The following is a 23,037-nucleotide window of genomic DNA, read 5'->3' as shown; positions in this document are numbered from 1 at the left end:
ACCATGGTGGAACTACCAATACTGTCTTCAAAATGAGGTATTACTTGGCACACTGACATGCTCCCTTGCAAAGTTATTTACCAAAAATATGAAAAAATTATAAATTTCATAACCTAAGTCCTAACAAAACCGATATATTTACATGTGTACAGCATTCAGAAGCAGTTGTTTTACCGTGTAGACTCATATGATTGTAAATATGCACGTTCTTGGTGTACCAACATACTGCTAAATGGGTACATGTAAAGAGGAAAAGCAAGGTAAGGACCGCCATTCCACTTATGAACCCAGAACAGGCATGGGACAGTGGCAGGCAAGGCCATCTCATCATTCTGATAGCTGTGCTGGCTACCCACTCAGACAGCCGATAGCACTGCAGTCTCAACCTCCTCCTGTGTCAGCAGTCTGCCTTACCTATGCCTTTTCTCTTTACATGTATCCATTCAGCAATGGACCTAAGGGATCAATTTCTGTATTAGTAAGCCCTTCCTGTCATCTAACTCTACACACACCTGATAAAAGCAGACTAAAAAACGAAGTATTGCAGGATGGTCACTGACATATTACTTTGTACGTGGTAGCACTCTCCTAAAACAGTTCTTTTTTAGCATCCTCACCAGCTCCTTACCACCGTTATTTGCCAAACTCAGAGAAATATATTTTACACAACACAGTTCATAAGAGTTTTACTTACCATACTGGTCCCTACTTGGTAATGGGTGTTTTCCATTCTTCTTACAATATTACCAATCCTGCATAGCTCTCCTCACGCCATTGTGGAGGTCAGTCAAGAACAATGCAATGCCCTCCTCTGTTAGGCGAACACCATCCTTTCTGAACAGGTGAACATCATCTGCAGTGATGCTGTCATGACAGACTGTAGATCCACCGACGCTGTGCAACAAGCCATACATAAACCCATTCTGTAAATGTCGGGCCTTGTGCGCTGCCTGTTGTCTGTCTGCTGTTTTCCATATCTGTCGAGGAATTATGTCAGACCACACAAAATGACAACGCGGCCACCACGACTGCAGGTGTTCAAAAATTGCTCTGATTTGAAACCGCAGCCTTCTGAGTGGTTGACTGATGACATCATTCCCTCCAATGTGCAGCACAAGGATGTCGGGCTCAGGGTACATGGAACACTTCTCTTCCAACAACAGCAGTACTCCGCTCCAATGCATACCACTTCTTGCAATCCAGTGTACCTTCACACTAGATGTGGGAAAGCTCACGTTGTACTGATTTTCAGTTATGGAGGCAGGACTGGCAGCCCAGTGAATGTAGGAATGGCCACATACCCATACTGTCATTTGTCGTTCTCTGGTCATGAAGCCATGTCAGTGTCAGAAGGTGGACAAACCTGCACAGGAAAGAAAATGCAGATTACTACTGATGTTTGACAGATATATTGGAAGACTACCTATATATGTATATCATATGCATTACCTGGTTAGCCCATCCAAATCTTCCATCCTAGCCCCAGGGGCAGTATTATTTGCATTAGGTACATAAGTGGTGATGACGCTGCAGAGGTACAGACCTATTCCACAGACACACACACACACACAGGTTTTGCTTTAGCATGTTCTAATACATGGTAGTGTGGAGTGCAGAGGCATTCATTATCTTTCAGTGGAAATACTATATCATTATAATTCAGTCAAAATAGTATAACACTTGGATGTTACTGAGCCCTTCCTCCTACCACCTAATTTCCACCCATGACTGACAAAGCGTGGAAACATCCTCAACTACTGAGTATAATCAGAAGTACAGTAATACAAGCAGAAATGTCAAACTTATCTGGTTCATCCATGTAAGAATTAGTCACAAAAGTAATAATTCCAGTTAGCGCATCTGACTATCACTCTGGATACAATAAGACCCATCAATGCATAAACAAAAAAAATATAATAACCATCACTGAAACCTGAGCTATAGATAACCTATACTTGTTACACCGTATCTGTATTACGATCTTCAGCAGTCTGACCATGTATGCACAAGCACTTCCCTGGTACACAAATTAATTATTTCCCCTACCAACATCTTCATTACTACATGTTATACACATGTCCCTAAATGAAACTTTCACCCAAATGACCCCTTCAGCAAAATGGTCAGATACACACAATCACCAAAATTATATATATGCGTGTGACCAATGTATATATGTGCAAGTACATTATGTACATACATATATATCCCTATGCATGCGCGCGCGCACACACACACACACACACATATATATATATATACAGAAAAAAATGTATATATACAGCCAGAAAAAAAATCAGGGGTTTAGGAGGGTAGGCAATTGATGAAGAATGGGGGGGGGGGGTTGCTTGCAATGACTCCAAGCAGAGAAAAAACACAACCTGGCTTGTGCATTCATCAAAGTGATAGCGACTTGTACTTATGTGAATAACAGTGACAGCAGCTGAGACTTTTCCCAGAACAGTGATAATGACTAACTGCTATATTGTAACTGCACATATTGCTAATGTGATAATGACCTTCCTTTCATTACTGCAAAGGTATGCATGCTGAGACACAGGTGATAATAGGTGCACATAACCTGTTGAGTAGGCATTCATTATATTACATTGTGCAGCTGTTATGTAACACACTCGGTATCATCAGTAAGGAGAAGACCAGAGTCATTCAGTCAAATAGTATAACACTTAGATATTATTGAGCCCTTCCACACATGACTGACACAGCCAGGAATATTGCCCAGAATATATGGTTGCTCCATGCTGGTACTTTTGTGCAATAACATTTATGTCACTGAGACAAACACTGAGTATAATCATAAACAGAAATGACAAAGTCAGAAATATGTAAATAGAAATAGAATAAGACACAGCAGTGAAAAAGGCAGCAATATTGCCCAAAATATCTGGGTGAGCTATGCCAAAAATAATACAAAAATATCTCACGCAGCCTTTCATCCCACCCAAACATGTTGTAGCAGTCTGACCATGTATGCAGAAGCACTTCCCTGATATAGAATGAATTATTTCACCAAGTAACATCTTCATTAGTATGGCCAGGTATCAACATCCACCAAAATGAAACATTCACCCAACTAACCCCTTTGGTAAAATGTTGAGTTATGCATAATCACCAAAATGAAACAATTACCCAAATGACCCTTCAGTAGCATTTCCTAGTATGTGCAATCACCAAAATGAAGCTTTCACCCAAGTGACCCCTTCAATAAAGTTGAAGCACCTGATTGAAATATTTCTCCAAACTACCCATCAGTAACATTGCCCAGCATTACTCAGTAGAGAAGATTGTTTCAGTTTATATTACTCAGGACCGTAGTTAAACTTACTGAGATAGCATAAGCCTCTACATCATCAGATGGATAATAATAAGCTTCGTGGGGTATCTGGTCTTATAACTACATTGAACGAGACTGACAGCACCATGAAGTTAATAGCGTGACAAACTCAAAGGTTAATAACTTGACAAAATCTGAAAAATAAAACAATACCTTACAAAACAACTGAAAGGTCGTTGTCCCACACAAGCAAATTTTACGGCATAAAGATATTCGAAAAAGAGCTTCATAAATACACTGCATAAAATCACAAACACCAAACTCCATTTTGAAATATATTTGCAACACAAACCAGTACTCAAACGTCAAACTGATAATAGGGTTTAAGCAAAACCTTTTGTATTTAATTTTATGAATAAGCACGGATGCTGATTGTAACACTTTTCTATTTTAACCGACTTTGTCAATAATTTGATTAATAAATCTATTATCAGTCCAGAAGTGTTTACGAGAGGTGTTCATAACCTTATTGTAGGCGACTGGAGAGAGTATCTTCTTTCTTCTTCTTTTTTCGGCTTTTCCCAGTGAGGGGTCACAATGGAACTCCGGTCCACTAATGATTGGCAGTAGATTTATATGATGCCGAGGTGCCAGCCCGATGCCCAACCTTCAACGAAGGCATGCCCATTCACGCATGTCTTCTGAATGCCTTCTAGTGTTTTTAATGCCAGCTGCATTGTTTAAAAACTTAGGAAATTCCATGAATGTGAAAACCAATACAGGGATAATGTTCCGCTATATATAGTATTCACTTTGATTATTCTTGAAACTTACCAGATGGGATACTTTCATTCATGGTGTCAGGCAGACAAGTGACTAGAAGGTGAGGAATATTCCATGTGTCTGGTAAAAGAAGTGGTTTAATAAACAGTGTTTGAGATGCAGACCTCTGACAAGGTGGCTGTTAGTATGGGTATTAGAGAAGTGATCTAATAAGAGTCACTAATAAGCAGCAGTGCTGCATTGTGGAGTGTTAATTAGAAGTATGGTTCGGCCCTTCAAGGTAGTCCAGCTGTAGTCCAAGGGCCATTTGTTCTTATTATATAATCTCTCCAGAATCTCAGACTTCCTTTACAGTATCTGTAGCCGGTCTTACTACAAAGTATTAGAACAAGTGGTAGCTGATTGCCTACTAATAGCAGATGAGAGAATTTACTACCTCTTACTCTGAAGGTATAATACCACAAGTAAATATTATATGCAAGAGGCAGAAGTTATTATATTTGTAGTGAGGGTGTTCAGTAGCAGCACTCTTCTTCCTTAAAATGCACAACAATTAATTTAAATATGCCTTTCAGTTAGAAAATGTATCCAGTCACGCTGCTGAGACTAAGGCCACTCTGTTATATTAAACACGCATTTTACAAGCAATGTAAAAGCTATTTCATTTGTATTGGGAACTCAAACATAGTAAAAGTACCAGGACACAGAATTGCACAACTGCAAAACCTTTGTTCAGAATTCCATCCAGCACTGAGACACTGCATATCTGGATATCATCTGAGAGCTCAGTAATATATATGTTAATTCTTTGGCTATGTCCAACAATAAAGCTCAGACTATGAGTTACCAGGAAATGCTGGCACATGAAAGCAGCATACAATCAGTGGGATGTCTCAGTCAAGCATTACTAGTGCACATCCTACTCGTGTCTCATGCATGCCCAGAAACAACCGTGGAAACGTGAAGACATGAAGCTGTAATGACTGCAGTAAGTGCAATGAATACAACATCGCGTCAGTATTATCTTTCAACTTAATTAACAGACTGAAGTCAGTTATCTTATGAGTCGATTTACACAAAAGAGGTAATGTGTACACGTTTTGCAACTGAAACATCTGATATCGCAGCAGCGATTTAACACTCGAGTATGGTCACTTTCTCGCAGGCAGCTAAAAACCGGGAGGAAATTGTCTGTCCTTCGTGGTCTCATCCAAACACAGTGGTGTTAATGCAGTGTCAAAATGCTGTAATAGTAAAACCAAGAAGCAGCAGCTCAGGAAGCCACCCCCCTCTCTAATAAATAGTACTATTGTTTGTTGACAACAATTTACTTTAAGTAAAACCACAAGAAAACTGCTATAAGATAAACAAAAGACTTTGGAGCACTAGTACGAAGCTGTAACAGTATTTAATATTAAGCGCTTTTTGTTGTAAACTAAGCGTTTCAAACGAAAAGCGCTTAATATTAAATACTGTTACAGCTTCGTACTAGTGTCCCAGAGTCTTTTGTTTATTTTATAACAATTTACTTTAGTCAGAGCCTGATAACGACAGCCCCCAGAATAGGCCAGTAGAGAATAAAATAAGGGAGGGTTCTTTAAGCTCCAGGACAAGGATTTAAAGCCACCTGCATCCCTGGGATTTTCGGACACAATACTTGAACTGTTTCTGACTTAATTCTATCTTGACAACAATGTAGTAAATGTTAGATTTGAGGGAAAAAAAATACAGTAAACCCTGTAATGGGGCGGGACAATGGCTGAGCACAGGGAGAATTGTTTTACTGTGGTTACTTGACTTTACAGCCGATTTTCTGTGAAAATTCAAATATAAACATCAGGTAACTCCATACTGAAAAGTAAGTTGAGAAAATACCTGAATAAGTTCAGGTACTTTTTCAACTTTTTTTTATCGGTGGAGATGCAATACGGCTGTAAAGTTAGACGCGCTTGTGGAAGGGACTCGGATGTAACTGCATACAATTACTACCTTCTCACAGCGCGCTCGGATGTAAGCACAGAGGCGCTGTGAGAAGGTACTCTGGGTTAATGAGTGAGACCAGGCTAAATTTCATGATGCCCAGTTTGCAGCAGTCTCGTGCTGTAAGGTTGGGCAAGGTGATTTTTGGTCAGCTGTACTGGCTTTCTTATTTTGTTACATGCTGATGAAAAGAAACTTCAACATAAAGGTAGAAATTGATAAGTATGCATATACACACACATACATACATGCACCTTTCTGCCCACAGACCATATTGAAAAAAGTAATTGGAGAACACCACTGCTTTTGGATCTCATTTGCTCCATTGAGTAAGTTTGGTTATTCATTATAGAAAAGGTAAGGTCATGAAATGTCATACGACCTCAAACTGAGAATCAGGCCTTGACTGGCAAGTGGTGTCCAGTTTATTTGAATGAATAATGAGCTTGCATGCAGGGTCAGAAGTTTGAAATGCATGACTAATTTCTGCTCAGTAGGTATATCACTGGTCAAGCACTTCCACCATATATTGCCAGATTTAAACACTTGAGTGATTTTATCCATCTTTTTATGCCATATGGAACATAACACAGACTTGTTCTACATGTGTACATGTTACCATGCTCTGCACTTTAAATTTCTTGCTTTCTTACTGCACCATTTGTGATTCATTTGGTAGTGGGTACACATATTGGCAGTCTGTGCATGCCTTCTGCCGTGTAAACTATTCTCCTCAACTCTTTCACTCCTTCCCAGACAAAACTGTTTTTGTATGTTATAGGGGGCCCATACTAATACTGGTATGTGTACTACATTGCATGTGTGTCCAGCTTGCATAACACCCACAGTACTACTGGTATGCAGGGGGCCCAGCCTTCCAGTGTTTTGCCTTGACTCTTGTAGCAAGCAGTACTGGACGTATAAGAGAATTTAAGTACCTTTATCTGCACTTTTTTTTTAAAAAATACAGTATTTAATTTGATTTAAACTGTGCTGAAGGAATATTTAACTGAACTGGCAGTTTTAACTTTGCTGTTTATTTGCTAGTAATTACAGGTGTGGGGGTAGCCACATTCTTTGATTTCTTGTCCTTGCCTATTTAAGTGGTACAGTGTGACAAATTTTCTGCTTAAAAACCTCAGCTTTGGCCGGCTAAGAACTTGGTTATATTCAACTGGACGTATAAGAGAATTTAAGTACCTTTATCTGCACTTTTTTTTAAAAAATACAGTATTTAATTTGATTTAAACTGTGTTGAAGGAATATTTAACTGAACTGGCAGTTTTAACTCTGCTCTTCAGTTATTCCCACCCACCCTCCATGTTTTTGTTTTGGTGTTGATCTTAGTGGCCTTGAAACTGCCCGCCCCTCAGCCTGCCTCTGGGCCCATCTCATTTGCTCACTCAACTGAGTGCAGTGAGATCATATTCTGATTTCAGGCACTCCTACTGTGTACAAAGAGAGCATCTGGGAAACGGACAAAAAAAAAAAAATTAAGCTTATTTCCTGCCTTTCCTGTTGAGTGGTATAGACTATTTGTAGGCTTCTGAGCCCCCAAGCCCTTCTGTGTTTGAGGGAAGTCTTCTAGCTTGTTTTTTTCTTATAACTAGCCAGTTTTCTAGTTTCAGTACTCAAATCTGTTTCTTTGATCTCAGCACTTGTTCAGATTAAAAAAAAAAAAATTTCATCTGCTTTTACTGTACTTGTGTTTCTACCTACTTCATTTTACTTTTGCATCATCTTAAAAATACTCTGTTGTATTTATTACTGCTTGGTGTAACTCATTCTAAGCCTTTTGGTTTAAACACTTGGGCTTCAGACCAGTTGTTTTGCACTGAGAGGGTTTGTGGTCTGCACTGTTGTGGCAGAACAGGTAGCTTACATCCTTCTAGGTTGGGAACTGCTGATTGAGGGCTCAGTGTCTGTTATTCTAAAAGTGTATTAATTCTGGTTTAAGCACTTCGGCTTTCAGGCCAGTTATTTTACATTAAGAGGGTTCGTGGTCTGCACTTTTGTGGGAGGAGAGGCTGGACTCTGCCCTTCTGAGCTGAAAATTTCTGGTTAAAGGCTTATAGTGCATGCATATCTGAACTGCTTCTTACTGAAGTTGGTGCGCCTTGTTTGCTGTGGCATAGACTGGATTCGGGCCTGCTGGATCTAGCTTTGTTTGTGTAACTTGAGCACTAATCCAGACATTCTCTAAATTATTCAATTGTGTTTATTACTGCTTGGTTGTAACTTAATTAAAGTGTAGCTATCATTCTAAGTCTTTTGGATTAAGCACTTGGGCTTCAGACCAGTTGTTTTACATTAGGAAGGTTTGTGGCAAGCACTGTGGTGGCAGGACAGGTAGCTTTCATCCTAAGTTGGGAACTGCTGATTGAGAGCCCAGTGTCCAAGTGTATTAGTTTTGGTTTAAGCACTTGGGCTTCAGGCCAGTTATTTTACATTAAGAAGGTTCGTGGTCTGCACTCTTGTGGAAAAAGAGGCTGGACTCTGCCCTTCTGAGCTGGGAATTTCTGGTTAAAGGTTTATAGTGCCTGAATATCTGAACTGTATCTTACTGAAATTGGTACACCTTGTTTGCTGTAGCATAGACTAGATCCAGGCCTGCTGAATCTAGCTTTGTTTATATGCTTGTTGTTTGTTTGCTTATTATTTCCCTGGAACGCTAATTCCACCTAATACGCGGCTTCTCAGTGCTTCTGTGGATCACTAGTGATATCTGCATTGCTTACTGTACTTATTTCCTCGTTTCACTTGAAAGTTACTGTTTGTCATTTTTGCATTTAGTTACTTGTAACACATTGCACTCAAGTTACCTGGCACTTGCTCACTAAAGCAATTATATAAGTCAGTGCTAAAAATTAAAAGCACTACACCCTCACTCCCCACTGGCCCTTGTTTTCAATTATTAAGGAATTCCCATTATTATTCTAGCATGTCCAAAGGTCAGTTGTCAATCTCCTCTCCGGTCCAGCTGGTGAATCTGGGAATCTTGAGACAATGTTATAACTGCCTCATGTACACAGACAACCCTCTCCTCCTCCCACATAACACACATACTTGCGAGAGATGCAGCTATTTAGCCAAACTGGAGGCTGAGCTCTCTCAACTCAGGACTGGCAAGACCAGACAGGAGGAGAAGGCAACTACACACACCACAAAACCAGCCTCACATAATGCTACCACACCACTGAATCAAACACATACACACAAAGACATACTCGGAGGCTCTGAGTAAAAATTTACCTAAACAGCAGAGGCCTCCAAAGCAGACACCCAAACAACTGCTACCTCAAGACACCCCACAAGCAACACATAAACCACAAAATCAGTGTGCAAAGCAGTCACAGCCCTTAAGGTCAAATACAACACCAAACATACTTGTCATAGGTGACTCCATAGTCAGACACACTGACGTCCCACTCACCAGGCTGAACAAGGAGAGGGTCATAGTAAGCTGCCAATCGGGCGCTAGAATCCGCCACATAACACAAGCACTCGGGTCACTCCACGGCAATTACAAATATGACTGTCATTGTCCATGCTGGTGTGAACGACCTGAGATGTACCTCCCTGGACTATATGAAAAGAGACATAGAGGAGCTCTCTGATTATGTAGCCCAGGCAGGTATGACCCTGACCCTGAGCAGTATCCTTCCTTCACCAAGAATGATGCCACAATATAGAGACAAGATGATCAGCTTTAACAATTGGCTTAATGTCTGGTGTCATTCAAAGGGGATCCGGTGTCTGTCTGCCTGGGATGACATGCTTGACAAGCCACGCTGCTTCGCAAGGGACGGCTTGCGCCTGTCACCCCTGGGATTCCGGATATTGGCTAAGGCTCTTGCCACCCCCATAGTGCCATTTTTAGGCAAGGCTCAAATTCTAAACCTACCACCCTAGAAAACAAAAATGGGAAGAAACTGAGGGTAATGCTGCTCAATGCCAGAAGTCTAAATCTCAAAATGCACGCACTCGAGGCCCTTCTCTGTATGGAGAACATCGATGTCTGTGCTGTAACTGAAACCTGGTTCAAGGCTCCTGAGAGCACCCCGGCACTATTAACTTTTACCTCATATCATGCGTTCCGGCCCCAAAACCCGGACCACACCACAAAAGGAGGGGGTGCATCCATATTCATAAAGGATACCTACACCTCCAGGTTGGTGGCAACGCACGAAGCTTCGGAAACCATCCAGGTGCAACTAACCATAGGCAAAACTGCTCTACAAATTGTAGCATGCTACAGGCCACCCTCTCAAACTCAGGAACCCCACACAGCCTTCCTGAAGACACTGGAGGGTATAAATGCATCTCCAAACACCATCATATTGGGTGACTTCAACTACCCGAATATAGACTGGGAACATTACTCAAGCCCTAACTTTCTAGCCCAACGGTTCCTGGAGTTCATAAATTCAAATGCCATGGAACAGCTAGTCACTGTTCCCACGAGAGGAGAAAATATACTAATCTCATTATCACAAACATGGGGACAAAATGCTCCACACCGGAAGTATATCCCTCATTGGTGAGATCTGATCATAAACTAATCTCACTGGAAATCCACATCCCGCCCCACCCCAAACAAAAGACCACAGTGAAGAACTTCTCTAAAGCAAACTTCACACTACTCAAGACAGGTGTGGTATCCTTCAAGGCCCCTGAGCCAGTGGAAACCACAACCCAAGCTGCAGAAGCCCTTACAAATGCCTTCTATGAACACCTCCAGGACTGCATGGATCAGGCAATCCCAAATAAAACCAAGACTCTTTCCACAAAGGGCAAACGTCCAGTCTGGTGGACCCCAGCCATTAACAAACTTTACAATAAGAGGAGAAAGCTATTACATGATAGAACAAAATCCATAAAAGGGAAGTCACCCCTGATCATTATTAGTAAAAAAATACGAGTACTCATAAAATCAACTAAGGCCAATTTTGAGAGAAAAATTGCCATGGATTCAAAGGACAATCATAAGGCCTTTTTCAGCTATGTTAGGAACCTGGGTGGAAACTCCCAGATATGCTCAGAATTAGTCCAAAATGATACAAAAATCACTGAACCCACAGACATTGCCAACATACTGGCAGACAGGTTCAGTGCAAACTTCACCCCCCTCTCCCCCCCTAAAGGAGAGATAACTATCCCAGCGAAGTGTAGCCTCCCAGACATCTCAAATGCGCAAGTGAAAGCTGCTCTCTCTAAAGCTAAAAACACAGCATCAATTGGACTGGATGGTGTCCCCGGCTGTGTGCTACACGAGCTAAATGAGGAATTAAACCCGCACATAAGGCAGCTGTTTAATCTCAGCCTTACCACAGGATACGTGCAAAGGAGTGGCGTACGGCAACTGTGGTCCCACTCCACAAAGGCGGTGCCTCTACGGACCCTGGTAATTACCGCCCCATAAGCTTAACAAGTCTAGTCTGCAAAGCTATGGAGAGGATCATAATGGAGCTCATAAACAAAGATATAGGGGACTTGCAGACATTGGACCCGACTCAGTTTGGCTTCGTCAAGGGCAGATCATGCCTTTTGAACTTGGTCGACTTCTTCGAAACAGTCACCAAGGCCATTGATGAGGGAAAGGCAGTCCATACAGCCTACCTTGACCTTGCAAAGGCTTTCGACACAATACCCCACTCGGGTATTGTAGAAAAACTTACCAGCTTAAATGTAAACCCATATGTCACAAGATGGGTTGCAAACTGGCTTAAGGACAGAACCCACAGGGTTAGAGTTGCTGTAGCTATGTCAGACTCCATTCCGGTCACAAGTGGTGTCCCACAGGGCTCGGTCCTTGCCCCCTATTGTTCGGCATCTACTTCTCAGAAATACAGGCCAACATGGGAGGACTTTGGCTGACAAAGTTTGCAGATGACTGCAAACTGGGCGCCATAGTGGAAAGTGCATCGGACACGGATATCCTTCAGAAGGGACTCACGGAAACAGATAGCTGGTGCCAGAGCCATGGCCTGAAGTTAAACGCCAAAAAATGTATAGTCATACCCTTCGGGAAAAATAAGGTAACCCCAAGCTACCATATAGGTGGCAATCCACTAAGCACAGAAGAGGTCATCAGGGACCTGGGGACCCAGGTTGACAGTGGCCTTTCTTTTGACACTCACGTTGCTAAAGTGGTTAGAAAGACCTTCTACATTGCCCACCTGATCATGAAGGGATTCACATCCAGATCTAGTGAGGTCATTGTTCCCCTGTACTCTTCACTTATCAGACCAATGATAGAGTACAATGCCCCATTCGGGATGTATCTCACCCGACATCTGCAGCAATTGGAGAGACCCCAAAAGTTCCTCACCAAAAGGATAAAGGGACTCCAAAATCTGTCATATGCTGCCAGATTGAAGAAACTCCAGCTCTGTTCAGTCGCATACCGTCTGCTCAGAGGTGACATGTGCCTGACATACAAGGCCATGTCCAACCCGGAATTAATGGACATGCTCCACCTCAAAAAATCCAAATCCACCAAAACCACTAGAGCAAGCGACTTAAACCTAACACGTATATAAATAGGACGTGCTGGAGGGATAGATTTATCACTCAGACTCCCTATGCTGTGGAATAAAATCCCGGTCCATGTGAGGCAGAGCACCTCGCTGGCTCTGTTCAAGAGAAATCTTGACCTGTAGATGGGAGATCGTAGGTTTACCCCGGGAATCATCTCTGTGTCACTGCTGGACAGAGGCACAACAAACTAATGGGTACAGTATTTTTCATATAAGGGGTGTGGCGTAAGCCACAAAACTTTGGGCTAGGCTTATAAATGCCTTAGGGCAGATAGCCTAGTATAAACCTATGAACCTATGAACGTAGATGCGTGGATTTCCTTGTGTGCACCTACAAATCACCTGTTTGGTTCCAGAGTCTGGGTTCAGCTGCAATTGTGTGTGTATGTATACATTTTATGTATATATAATTAACTCATAAATAGCCTAGTATACACCTATGAACCTAACAGCCACTAGGGGCTTTAAAAGCCTAGCCATGCATCCCAAATGTGACACACATTTGATTTATATGGGGTGATTCACTGACTGCTTCTATCCATCAGACACAGGAGCCAGACCAGGGATGAATTTCCAATTAACGCATCTGTAGATCCATGGCTGGGAAGTCTGTTCAGAGAATAGGAATTCTCTAAGGGACATGTCTGTCTCTACAGCATGTTGTTTATGTATATTGCTAGCAAAATTTAGGTGTTTTAATCTAGTAGTTTTGATGCTGTTTGCTTTGTTGACGTGCAAAAGATTCATTAAAACAAGGTCCAGGGGATGCCTTGTATGTCGGGCAAAGATCACCTCTCAGAAGGCTGTATGATAACGTAGTAAAGAGACTGGGCTTTGAGGCAGTCAGCGTAGGGCATTGCATTTACTCACTGTATTGTTTGTGTAAGGAACCCTTGTAGAAGTTCCAGTAGCATGTGTCTGATCAGGTACATACCGAAGGAAGCATTACACTCTATGATGGGCCTGTTAAGAGCAGAGTACAGTGGTATGCTATATCTCTGGACCTTGATGCCATGCCCCTTACTTATAAGTTGAGGAACATGGAAGGGTTTTCATTTTACCTTGCACACATGTTGGTCGAAAGCTAGGTTACTGTCTACATGGGATCTCAGACTTTTATCGATTTTTAAGGGTGTTTTGTTGATGACATCGTTACCTGGGGTGGCAGACTTCGCAGAAGGCACTATTATGCATTTCTTGGTACAGAGTTTTAAGTCATGGCTTTGGCACCAAGAGTTTGTCTGTATTAGATCTTCCTGAAGGGTGTTCTCATCTTTGGGGGATTCAATGACTGCATCCAGTTTTGCATTCATCTGCAGACTTGGTTAGCCAGAAGCCTTTGACATTGGCTTTAACATCTGAGATGTAGATGCCAAAGATGAATGGGACTAGCACAGAGTCCTGAGGGGACTCCACTGATGACCAGCCTCTGTGGAGGTGGCCTCACTGATTCTAACCTCCTGGGTCCTATCAGTGAGCCAACTATCTATCCAGCATGTTGTAAAGGGGTTTATACCTAGTTCTTTAAATTTGTTGACAGTGCCTTAGTGAGTATAGTATGAAATGCCTTAGCCAGGTCTAGGTAAGGCAGTATGCATAGTTTTTTCCCCTCGTCTAGATATATATATTTTATGCATGGTTTGTGTATATTGTGTCATTAGGAACAACAAAGCACAGCACTGAAAATGTCTTTACAAACAAAATCAGCTTAAATTTTCTTCCGTCTGATTCCATGTGAGCACTTTGTCCCTGCCCTGTGTGACACTTATCCCTGACTACCTATGTTGACATATGTACACACTTTTAAGATGGTAATTTTTTTTTTTTTGTCAGTGTATTTCTGCGTTATGTTAAGTTGGTGTCAGATAATGGTAGGATCTTCATCTTCAGCCACTGTTGATGATCAAGTATGAAGTAGCAGAGAAATCATTTCAAGTCAGTTTTCCTAATGTAATGATATAACCTGCTTGAGACTATTTTTAGGAATAAAAGGAAACTATCTGTTAATTATAAATATCTTATTGATGATCATATGTAATTTGAACTGCATTGTTCTTGTGTAATGATGGACTGCTGTATTACATTATGTAAATGCACATTTTTATTGTACTCTGTTTATTCTTTTCTTTCATTAATGCATTAAAGGTTTGTGGAGCAAGTGGAGATTTACTTCTGTGTGAGGGGCAGTGCTTTGGAACTTTTCATTTAAAGTGCGTTGGGTTATCTGAAAAACCGGAGGGTAAATTCATATGTAATGAATGTTCATCAGGTAAGCTAAATGTAAGTTAAGTGTGTCTCTCTTCCCCTTTCCCACTCCATCATTTTTCCATTTAGTCATTAAACTGCATGGCTTGTTTATTCTTTGAGCGTGAAATAGTCTGAACTTTTTACTAGATGGTTTTGTTATGTTACAATCGGATGTCATTTTCATTCCTTATCTGTTTGGTTCGTATCCGATCCTCTGATCCAACTCTGCTGCTGCTTCCAGCTTGTGGAACACTGAAACTGTTGAGCTCCTCCCTTTCCTATAGTGCCCTAGTCACCTAAAGTACCTCAGATCTCATTTGCTGCCTTAGTTTACAGACATGGTCATTTTATGCTCTCGAGTATAGCAATTTTTTTCTTTGAGTTGTAACTTTATAGTTTTATAAGAACTTCCTCTCTTCCATACTTGTGTATTTCTTCAATACTATTGTTGGTGTTCCTCTTCATAGCACTTTTTAGTACACTTTTTTTTAACCATAGTTGATATTTTTCTTCTGTAATTGTCCTTTAAAACAAATGTTTATTATTAATCATTTATCTTTTTTCTTAAATAATGTGTAAGAAACCTTCAGGCTTCAAGAAGTATGTGGCATGCAGCTGTAAAATTCCATTGTCTGATGGACATTGAAAGTGTGTATTTTTTTTTTTGGCCCAGCTCACCTTGAATCCAGTTGTGATATTTGTAAGGCTTTCAATCCTAGAGTCTTACTTGATGGAAAAAGCAAGCTAATTTTAAGAGGTTTGCTCCCTTCTAAATCTGCTTTGACATCCTCTGGGGTTCAACCCCCCCCCCCAAAATAAAAAAAAAATCCCCTTGTATCCAGTCGCAGCACCTGGTCCCAGATCCTGTTTCTTTGCTCCCTTCCCCTTTTTTGGAATATACACAGACACAATTCCAGACCATCTTCTGTAGTATTCTCTACAGTCTTCCAAAAGTCTGACCTAAGCCAGTGTGGACAGAATGAAGAAGAAATTCCTCTTATTATAGGATCATAGGAGATTACTAGGCTAATGGCACTGGGGCCCTTACAAGCCTAGCCAAGACTTTATCCCCCGAAAAGAAACCACAATCAGCACCTGTTGCCCCTGTCTATGAGAGACACAAGTGGAACCCTTGGGATAAATCTATTTTTGCCCATCCACTCAAGGTTGCGCTTAAAGACCGTCAGCGACTTACTTTGCTTGACGTGTATGGGAGTCTATTCCAGAGACTGGGCAGCCTCTGGGAGACCAACCTGTCTCTCCAGCAGGTTTTGTTAATGTCTCATTAAATTTTAGACTTTTGATCGGGTACTGTGAGTTAGATTTACTGATATGGATAATCTGTAGTAGAGCAGGGTCTGAGATTGCCTTGTAGGCGAGAGACAGGTCACCACTTAGCAATCTGTACGATACAGAGTAGAGTGATAATGATTTGAGCCTGTCCACATAAGACAGGTGTTGGAGGCCATTGATTCTCTTTGTGAGGTATTTCTGTGACCTTTCCAGTTGGTGCAGGTGTTTTGGAGAGTTACATACCAAACTGGGCATTTTACTCAATTATTGGCCTAATGAGGGAGGAGTACAGAGAGGTAATAACCTCCTTTTTTCTGGATGCAATCCCTTTACTTATGAGATGAACCAAGTAAAAGGCTTTTCTGACCACTGCCGCTACATGATGGTCAAATGTGAGATTGTTGCCAACTTGTGTACCCAAGTCTCTCACCAGAAGTTGTGTGCTTAGGGGGTTGCTGCTAATTTGGTAATCAGTAGGGGTCGTGTTTTTGCGGAATGGTATGATACATTTATTTGCATTTAACTTAAGGCTGTGACTTTGGCACCAGTCATTTGTTGCTGCGAGACCCTCTTGAAGTATGTTAACATCATTTGGGTAGTCAGTGACAGCACCCAACATAGTCATCTGCAAACTTGGTCAGCCGCAGGCCTTTTGTCTTTGCCTAGATCTCTGAGAAGTAGATGCCAAACAATAGGGGTCCCAGGACAGATCCCTGGGGGACACCGCTAATGACTGTCTGATATCGGAGGTAGTGGCACCTGTTTTGACCTTGTAGGTCCCATCAGTGAGCCAATTGGCCACCCACCTGATGAGATAGTGATTTAAACCAAGTTCTGTTAGCTTTTTGACGATGCCCAAGTTGGGGGGGTTGTATCAAAGGCTTTGGCCAAGTCAAGGTAAGCTGTGTGTGCTGACTTTTCCTCATCCACTGACTTAGTGACAGTCTCAAAAAAGTCAGCCAGGTTCAACAGGCTAGATCTGCCCCTGACTAATCTGAACTGGGTGGGTCAAGTGCTTGGAGATTGCCTATGTCCTTGTTTGAGGTCCATAATCGCTCCATGGCCTTTCAGATCAGACTTGTCAAGTTAATTGGGCGTTAGTTACCAGGGTCAGTATTGGCACCACCTTTGTGCAAAGGGATGACAATGTAATTTCTCCACTCTGCTGGAATGAAGCCTGTACTTAGGCTGTGGTTGAATAGGCTACTCAATGGTGATGCTAGTTCTTGATGGAGATATTGCAGAATACAGTCCTGGGATACTATCGGGTCCCATGGAAGCTGTGTTCTTTGCCTTGCATAGAGCCTTTAACACTTGATCTGCAGAGATGTGAGGTGCGGGGGAAGTATCGGGGTTGTTGAATGGGCCTTTAGGGGTGGAGAGGGGAGTGAAGTTTGCGCTGAACCTAAGTCAACAGGATCAGTGTAAGTGACACCATTAAGAACTAATTCAGAACAAACTGGGCTTTGCCATGGAGGTTTCTGAAGTAACTGAAAAAGGCTTTGTGGTCAGCCTTTGTTTCTGAGGCTAGTTTTCACTAGTGACCTAATTTACTTGTTGAGATTTTCCAATTGGGAATTTGTGCCTTTTTACCCTTGATAACCGTTTCTTCCTTTTGTTGTAAAGCCTGTTGATAGAGGATGTCCACCACATAGGTTTGTGTTTCCTTGAACAAGTTTTAGTTCTTTTGGGTATGTCTGAGTCCATGCAGTAGTACAGGTGCTTGTATACTGCACTGGCATATACTGTTCAGCATATTTGTCTGCATCCTCTCAGGGGGCTGGTAGTGTGAAGCTCCTGATAACCCTCCCTTAGAAGGTTGTAGTTTTTGAAAAGTTTTTTAGCCTGGTTATGGCTTGTGGGGGGGACACTTCGAATGAGACAGAACAATGGTCTGATCCCACCAGCAAAGAACATAGTATGGGGATGATGCAGCAGTCACCCATGTTGGTGAGAACCAAGTCTAGAATGCTATCGTCTTGATGCAGATTCAAATGGGGATACTTCTGGCTCAATCCCATGGAGTCTGGAGACCCGTTTCATTACTACTCCACTGTTATTGGCTCCTTCTCAGATCCGACCATTGGTTTTGGAGTTGTTGGATCCATGAATTCTGGATTCGTCCATGTCAGAGCTGAAGATACTGGTATCTTTTGACTCTTGTGGCTTTTCTGAGTTGCCTGAGACGGAGCACTTCATAGCAGGGCGACTCTCATGGTACCATATCCTAGGCGTCTGAGTGAACTCCGAAGCTGTCGGGACCATCACCGCCCCTTGTTGCTTTGGCACTAGATAACTTGGCTCCGATCCCTCAAGTAGTCTGCTTCAAGGTGGAGGCAGCATGTGGTCCATAAGCATATCTTATCAGAGCTGTCAGTCTCCTGTCTGAGGCATTCTGAGTTCGAGGTAGTGGAGGGTGCTTTCTCTGTTCCAGGAGTCCAGACTTCTCTCTGCTCTTTGGCACCAACTACCCAACTCCATTTGACTCAGCGTTGAGAGTCTCAACCAGCTGTGCCACTGGGACAAGCCAGCCCAAACTAGTCACCAAAACACCCAGCAGGGTATGTTAATCTCTTCTGACACTTCTCCATGGCATCCTACTGAAGAAGTTCCCAGGAAGAGAAAGTGTAAAAGGAGGCACTTGGACTCTCCAGAAGAGTCTGTCACAGAAAATACCGACTTTGAGGGTTAAGGGTCCCCAAGATCACCACCCAACGACATCTCTTTTGAAGACATCCTAGAACTCCTATAGCAAAGGGGTGGTTGGCCCCCATCAACCCTTCCCAAGAAGTCTGTACTCCTGGAGCCCTTTGGAGCTGGCCTGTTTCCCTCCTGGGTGACTCAACCCGCCGATGAGCTCATTGATTTGGTCTTGGGAGTCTAGGGTGCTGGACAGGTTTGGGAAGCTTGTCTGTGCTTTGGCAACCTTAGCCTTTCGGTCACTGAATTATTTGGCACACTTCACGAGACTTCAGAGGGATTTGCCATATCCCTCACTGGAATCATATCCACTGAGGTAGAGAACACTGTTGCCTCACAGTAGGCTACCCTTCATTCCATTTCAAACTTGTCCATAAGGCTCGTCTCATATGCAGCTGAAGGTACCTCACGGGTGACTCTTTTGGGCATTTCTATCAGACATGCCTGGATCACTTGTATGGCTTTGCGGAACCCTTCAGATCTTCCTTCATCAGTGCCCCTTTTGACGGAAGTTCCTTATTTGGCCACCAAAGTAAAAGACAAACTCTGAGGTGTGAGCAGGAAGGAGAGAAGCTGTAGGGCGTACATTTTTCAACCCCTCAGAGGACCTTTCTCAAGGAACCAACGAGGAGCATGGAAAATCTGGTTGAAAAAGATCCACTTGGAGACAGTTCCCCCCAGGGGCAGAGTGGGGAACTCTAATGGAAGATGCCATCCCTGTAGCAGAGGTGGTCCATGTAACCCAAGATCCAGAGATGCCTTCTCTCACAGGTCTTGTCAATACTCCTGAAAGGAGGCCCAACTGGCCATCTCTGGAGTCATTCAGGAATTGTTTATCCCTGCCCCAGAGAGCTTGGCAAGAGATTACAAAAGATTCGTGGGTGTGGAGGATTATATCCAGAGGTTATAGAATACTCTTTTCCCTTCCGCCCCGACTAGTTATAAATAAAATCCCTGATGTTTCATCCAGTCAGAGGAAGGCAGCAGCAACAAATGTAAAAAATAGCTGCTAGAATGAAGTCATCCAAGAGTTCCCCCCAATACAAAAAGTCTGGAACCTAATCAAGATTCTTTTTAGTGGGAAAGAAAAGAAAGGTTATTGGAGACAAATTTGGGATATCAGCACTCTGTTCAGTACACAGTTAGGGGATGGTCAATGTTCAGTCCATTCTGCCTTTTCTATGCAAGGACAGCTGAATGTGCTCGATAGATCTTCAGGATGCACACTATCGCATCAAAATGAACAGATGATCCAAGAGATTTCTACGCTTCCAGCTGGTAGCCAGTCATTACCAATTCAGAGCTCTACCCTTTGGTCTCAGGGTGTTTACCTAGTGTATGGCAGTAGTAGCTCACTTGAGACTGCAGGGATTCAGGGTGTTTCCATAGCTGGACATAGTAGCTCATAACTGCTCCGACCAGGCATCATCTGATTCTAGCTGAAGACTGTATAGTCCAGTTATCCCCTCCCTTGGTGATTTCAGTCGGTCTCAACAAATCACATCTCAAACCAACCAGATTTTGAAATTCATCGGTGCCTCACTCAATACAGTTAGTCAAACAGCTTCTCTCCCTCTGTCCAGAGTTCAGTCTATTCAGTTCCAGGTCAAAAAGATCATTCAGATTTCTTCTATTTCTTCTATTTCAGCTCCACTGATCCTCCAAGTTTCGAGTTCCATGTCAGCAGCAATCATTCTAGTACTGTTGGCAAGGAACCATATCAGAGTTCTTCAGTGGACACTCGCAACTCAATGGTCCATTCTCCATAAGCAGTTATCCAGTCAGATCAAAATAGCACAGACTTGCAAAAATTATCGCCTGGTGGATACACTTTTCTTAAGTACAAAAAGGTCATTGCTTTGTTCTTCCCCAGCTCAAGGCCATAGTGACCATGGATGCCTCCCAGATCGGGTGGGGGGCACTTCTTGGGGAAGGACAATCCAAGGGACATGCTCCCCTGAAAAGTCCAACAAGTATAAATGCTGGAGAAGTGAGAGCTATCCTCCTAGCATTGCAGACCTTTCAAGACCCCTACCAGGACAGATGCAATTCAGACTGACAATGTCAGTGGTCTGGAACATCAGTAAACAAGGGGGAACCAAATCTTACCCCCTTAGTTGAGAAGCTGAGTGTGTGTGGCAATGGGTCATCTCATCCAGTCAGTTTCTGATAGCAACACACATTCAGGGGAAATCCAGCAGGATTGCACACAAGTTAAGCAGGTCCAATCTAATGCCTCACAAGTGGTCCGTCAATATGAAGGTTGCGGAAAGGATTTTCCAATGATGGGAACAGCCATGCTACAATCTCTTTGCATCTCCCCTCATGTGCAGCAGATTCTTTGCTGTGATCCCTGCTATGGTGGAGCCACCGAAGAATGTTTTACTTCATGATTGGCCCCGTTGGTCCCCTTTATGCTTACTCCCCCCCCCCCCCAGTTATCCTTATCCCCCAATCTCTTCAGAGCATCTCAGTTGAGGATCACAGTTATCCTCATTGCCCTTTACCGGCCTTATCAGATTTGGTTTCCCCTTCTTTGGCCTCCTTTCCCTTTGGCCTCCTTTCCTTTATCATTCCTGGATCCATTTCCATTCCTACTGTCTCACCTGACAAACATGATTCATCTGGACATTCCAAGGCTAAAATTGACTGCATGGTTTCTCTAGATGTCCTTCATGGATGCATCTGCAGTCATAACAACTGGGTTGTCCTGTCGTCAGGCAGCCCTTCAGTCGGCCGGATTCCAAAGTCCGGGTCCGGCTTCGGCTGATGTCGCACTTCACCCGACGTCATCTCTGTTGGCCTTCGGGTATAAAGGCATCAGCCGACGCCATTTTCCTCAGTCTTTCTTGCCGTGGCCAAGCAGAAGCTGTTCGCAAGTGCCGGTCGGTCGGATCCAGAGATTACTTCTACCGAATACTACTTCGAAGACTTCTAAAGCTAAGTACCCCGTTGGGGACTCTTTCTTGCCTCAGCCGATGTCAGAAAAAGTTAATTGTTTAACCTGTGGGAAACAAATACCTCATAAAGATTTCCACTCTTACTGTCTGCCTTGTCTAGGCCCAACCCACGACGTAGCAGCCTGTTCAGCCTGTGCTTCTTTCAACCGACGAACGCTTGGGCGTCGGTCGGAGTTTGCAGAACAGTTTTTCGGTTCTGATTTTGCGTACATTATGCCGTCGGATCTTCCGACTGCACATTCTGCCAAAAAACGCAAAGATAAAGACCGACACTCGCGGTCCACGGTTTCGGCCGAAACCATGCTTAAGCAAACCGCGAGTGTCTCGGTTTCGGCCGAAACCGAGAAAACTGATCAAAGTACAGCTGAATCTATTTCTACAGCTGAGGCCCCTGCTACCACTCTTGAATCGGCCTCAGAAATTTTATCCACTACGGTGGTTGCCACTGACTTATCAGACACCAATCCCTTGGATGTCTCTACCCCAGCACGTGGTGCTGCTAGGCCTCCAGCAGCCATGTCCATTAAGGCCTTCGCCAGGGCTAATGCAGCCAAGACTACTAAAACAGTGCCTGTTAAAACCCCCTCAACCAGGCCCTCTTCTAGTTCTCAAATGCTTACTTTGGCAGAAGATTTAATTTAATTAATTAGAGGATCTCAATCTCACCCAGACAGGGCCTCTCAGCCCCCAGAGAAGAGACCTAGGGCAGAGCCCCCTGAGCCAGTGTCCTCTGATGATTCTGCTGATGAATCAGACATAACTGACCAGCCAGAGGCTCCTTTCTCCAATTTTGAAGATTCTGGTGCTGAAGAATCCATTCCAGCTGCTTCCCCACCAGAAGAATTCTCCTTTGGGGAAACCTTACATGCCATGCGAGAGCAGTTCCAATGGCAGCAACAGGATTTTTCAGACTCCAGAAAAAGACTTAGGACCTTTCTGCACCTTCCACAGCACAGGCCCTTAGCTATACCTCCTGCTCTCTCTGTGGTGGATGATGCTTTCAATGATGTTTGTTCCGCTCCAGATTCTTTACCCCCAGCCCCTGCCAAACCAGACAGATTTTACAGGGTGCCAGATACTCATCACCACCTTTACAAGGCCCCACTTGCAGACCCCGAAACTATATCCCAGGGTCCCAAGGCAGTAGGGAAGCAAGGTCATTAGACAGATGGGGTAAAAAGGTTTACACTTCAGCTACTCTCTCAGCTAGAGCTTTAAACTGTCAGTTTCACATGATACA

The 23,037-nt window shown here is 43.1% G+C and overlaps 1 protein-coding gene across 1 annotated transcript in view; it reads left to right on the top strand.

Annotated features, from left to right (window-relative positions):
• The window catches only part of NSD2 (nuclear receptor binding SET domain protein 2), a 2,565,963-nt gene that overhangs the window by 1,723,965 nt on the left and 818,961 nt on the right, over nucleotides 1-23,037 (top strand). The window contains exon 13 of the mRNA XM_044062294.1: nucleotides 14,743-14,866. Coding sequence (XP_043918229.1) covers nucleotides 14,743-14,866 — 124 coding nt within the window. The remainder of the gene's footprint in view (nucleotides 1-14,742; nucleotides 14,867-23,037) is intronic.

This window comes from Protopterus annectens, chromosome 2.part1 (genome assembly GCF_019279795.1).
Source record: "Protopterus annectens isolate FY-2018-M chromosome 2.part1, PAN1.0, whole genome shotgun sequence".
Classification (NCBI taxonomy): Eukaryota; Metazoa; Chordata; order Ceratodontiformes; family Protopteridae; genus Protopterus; species Protopterus annectens.
Note: the sequence above shows the minus strand (reverse complement) of the source record. Positions and strands in the feature narration are given on the sequence as shown.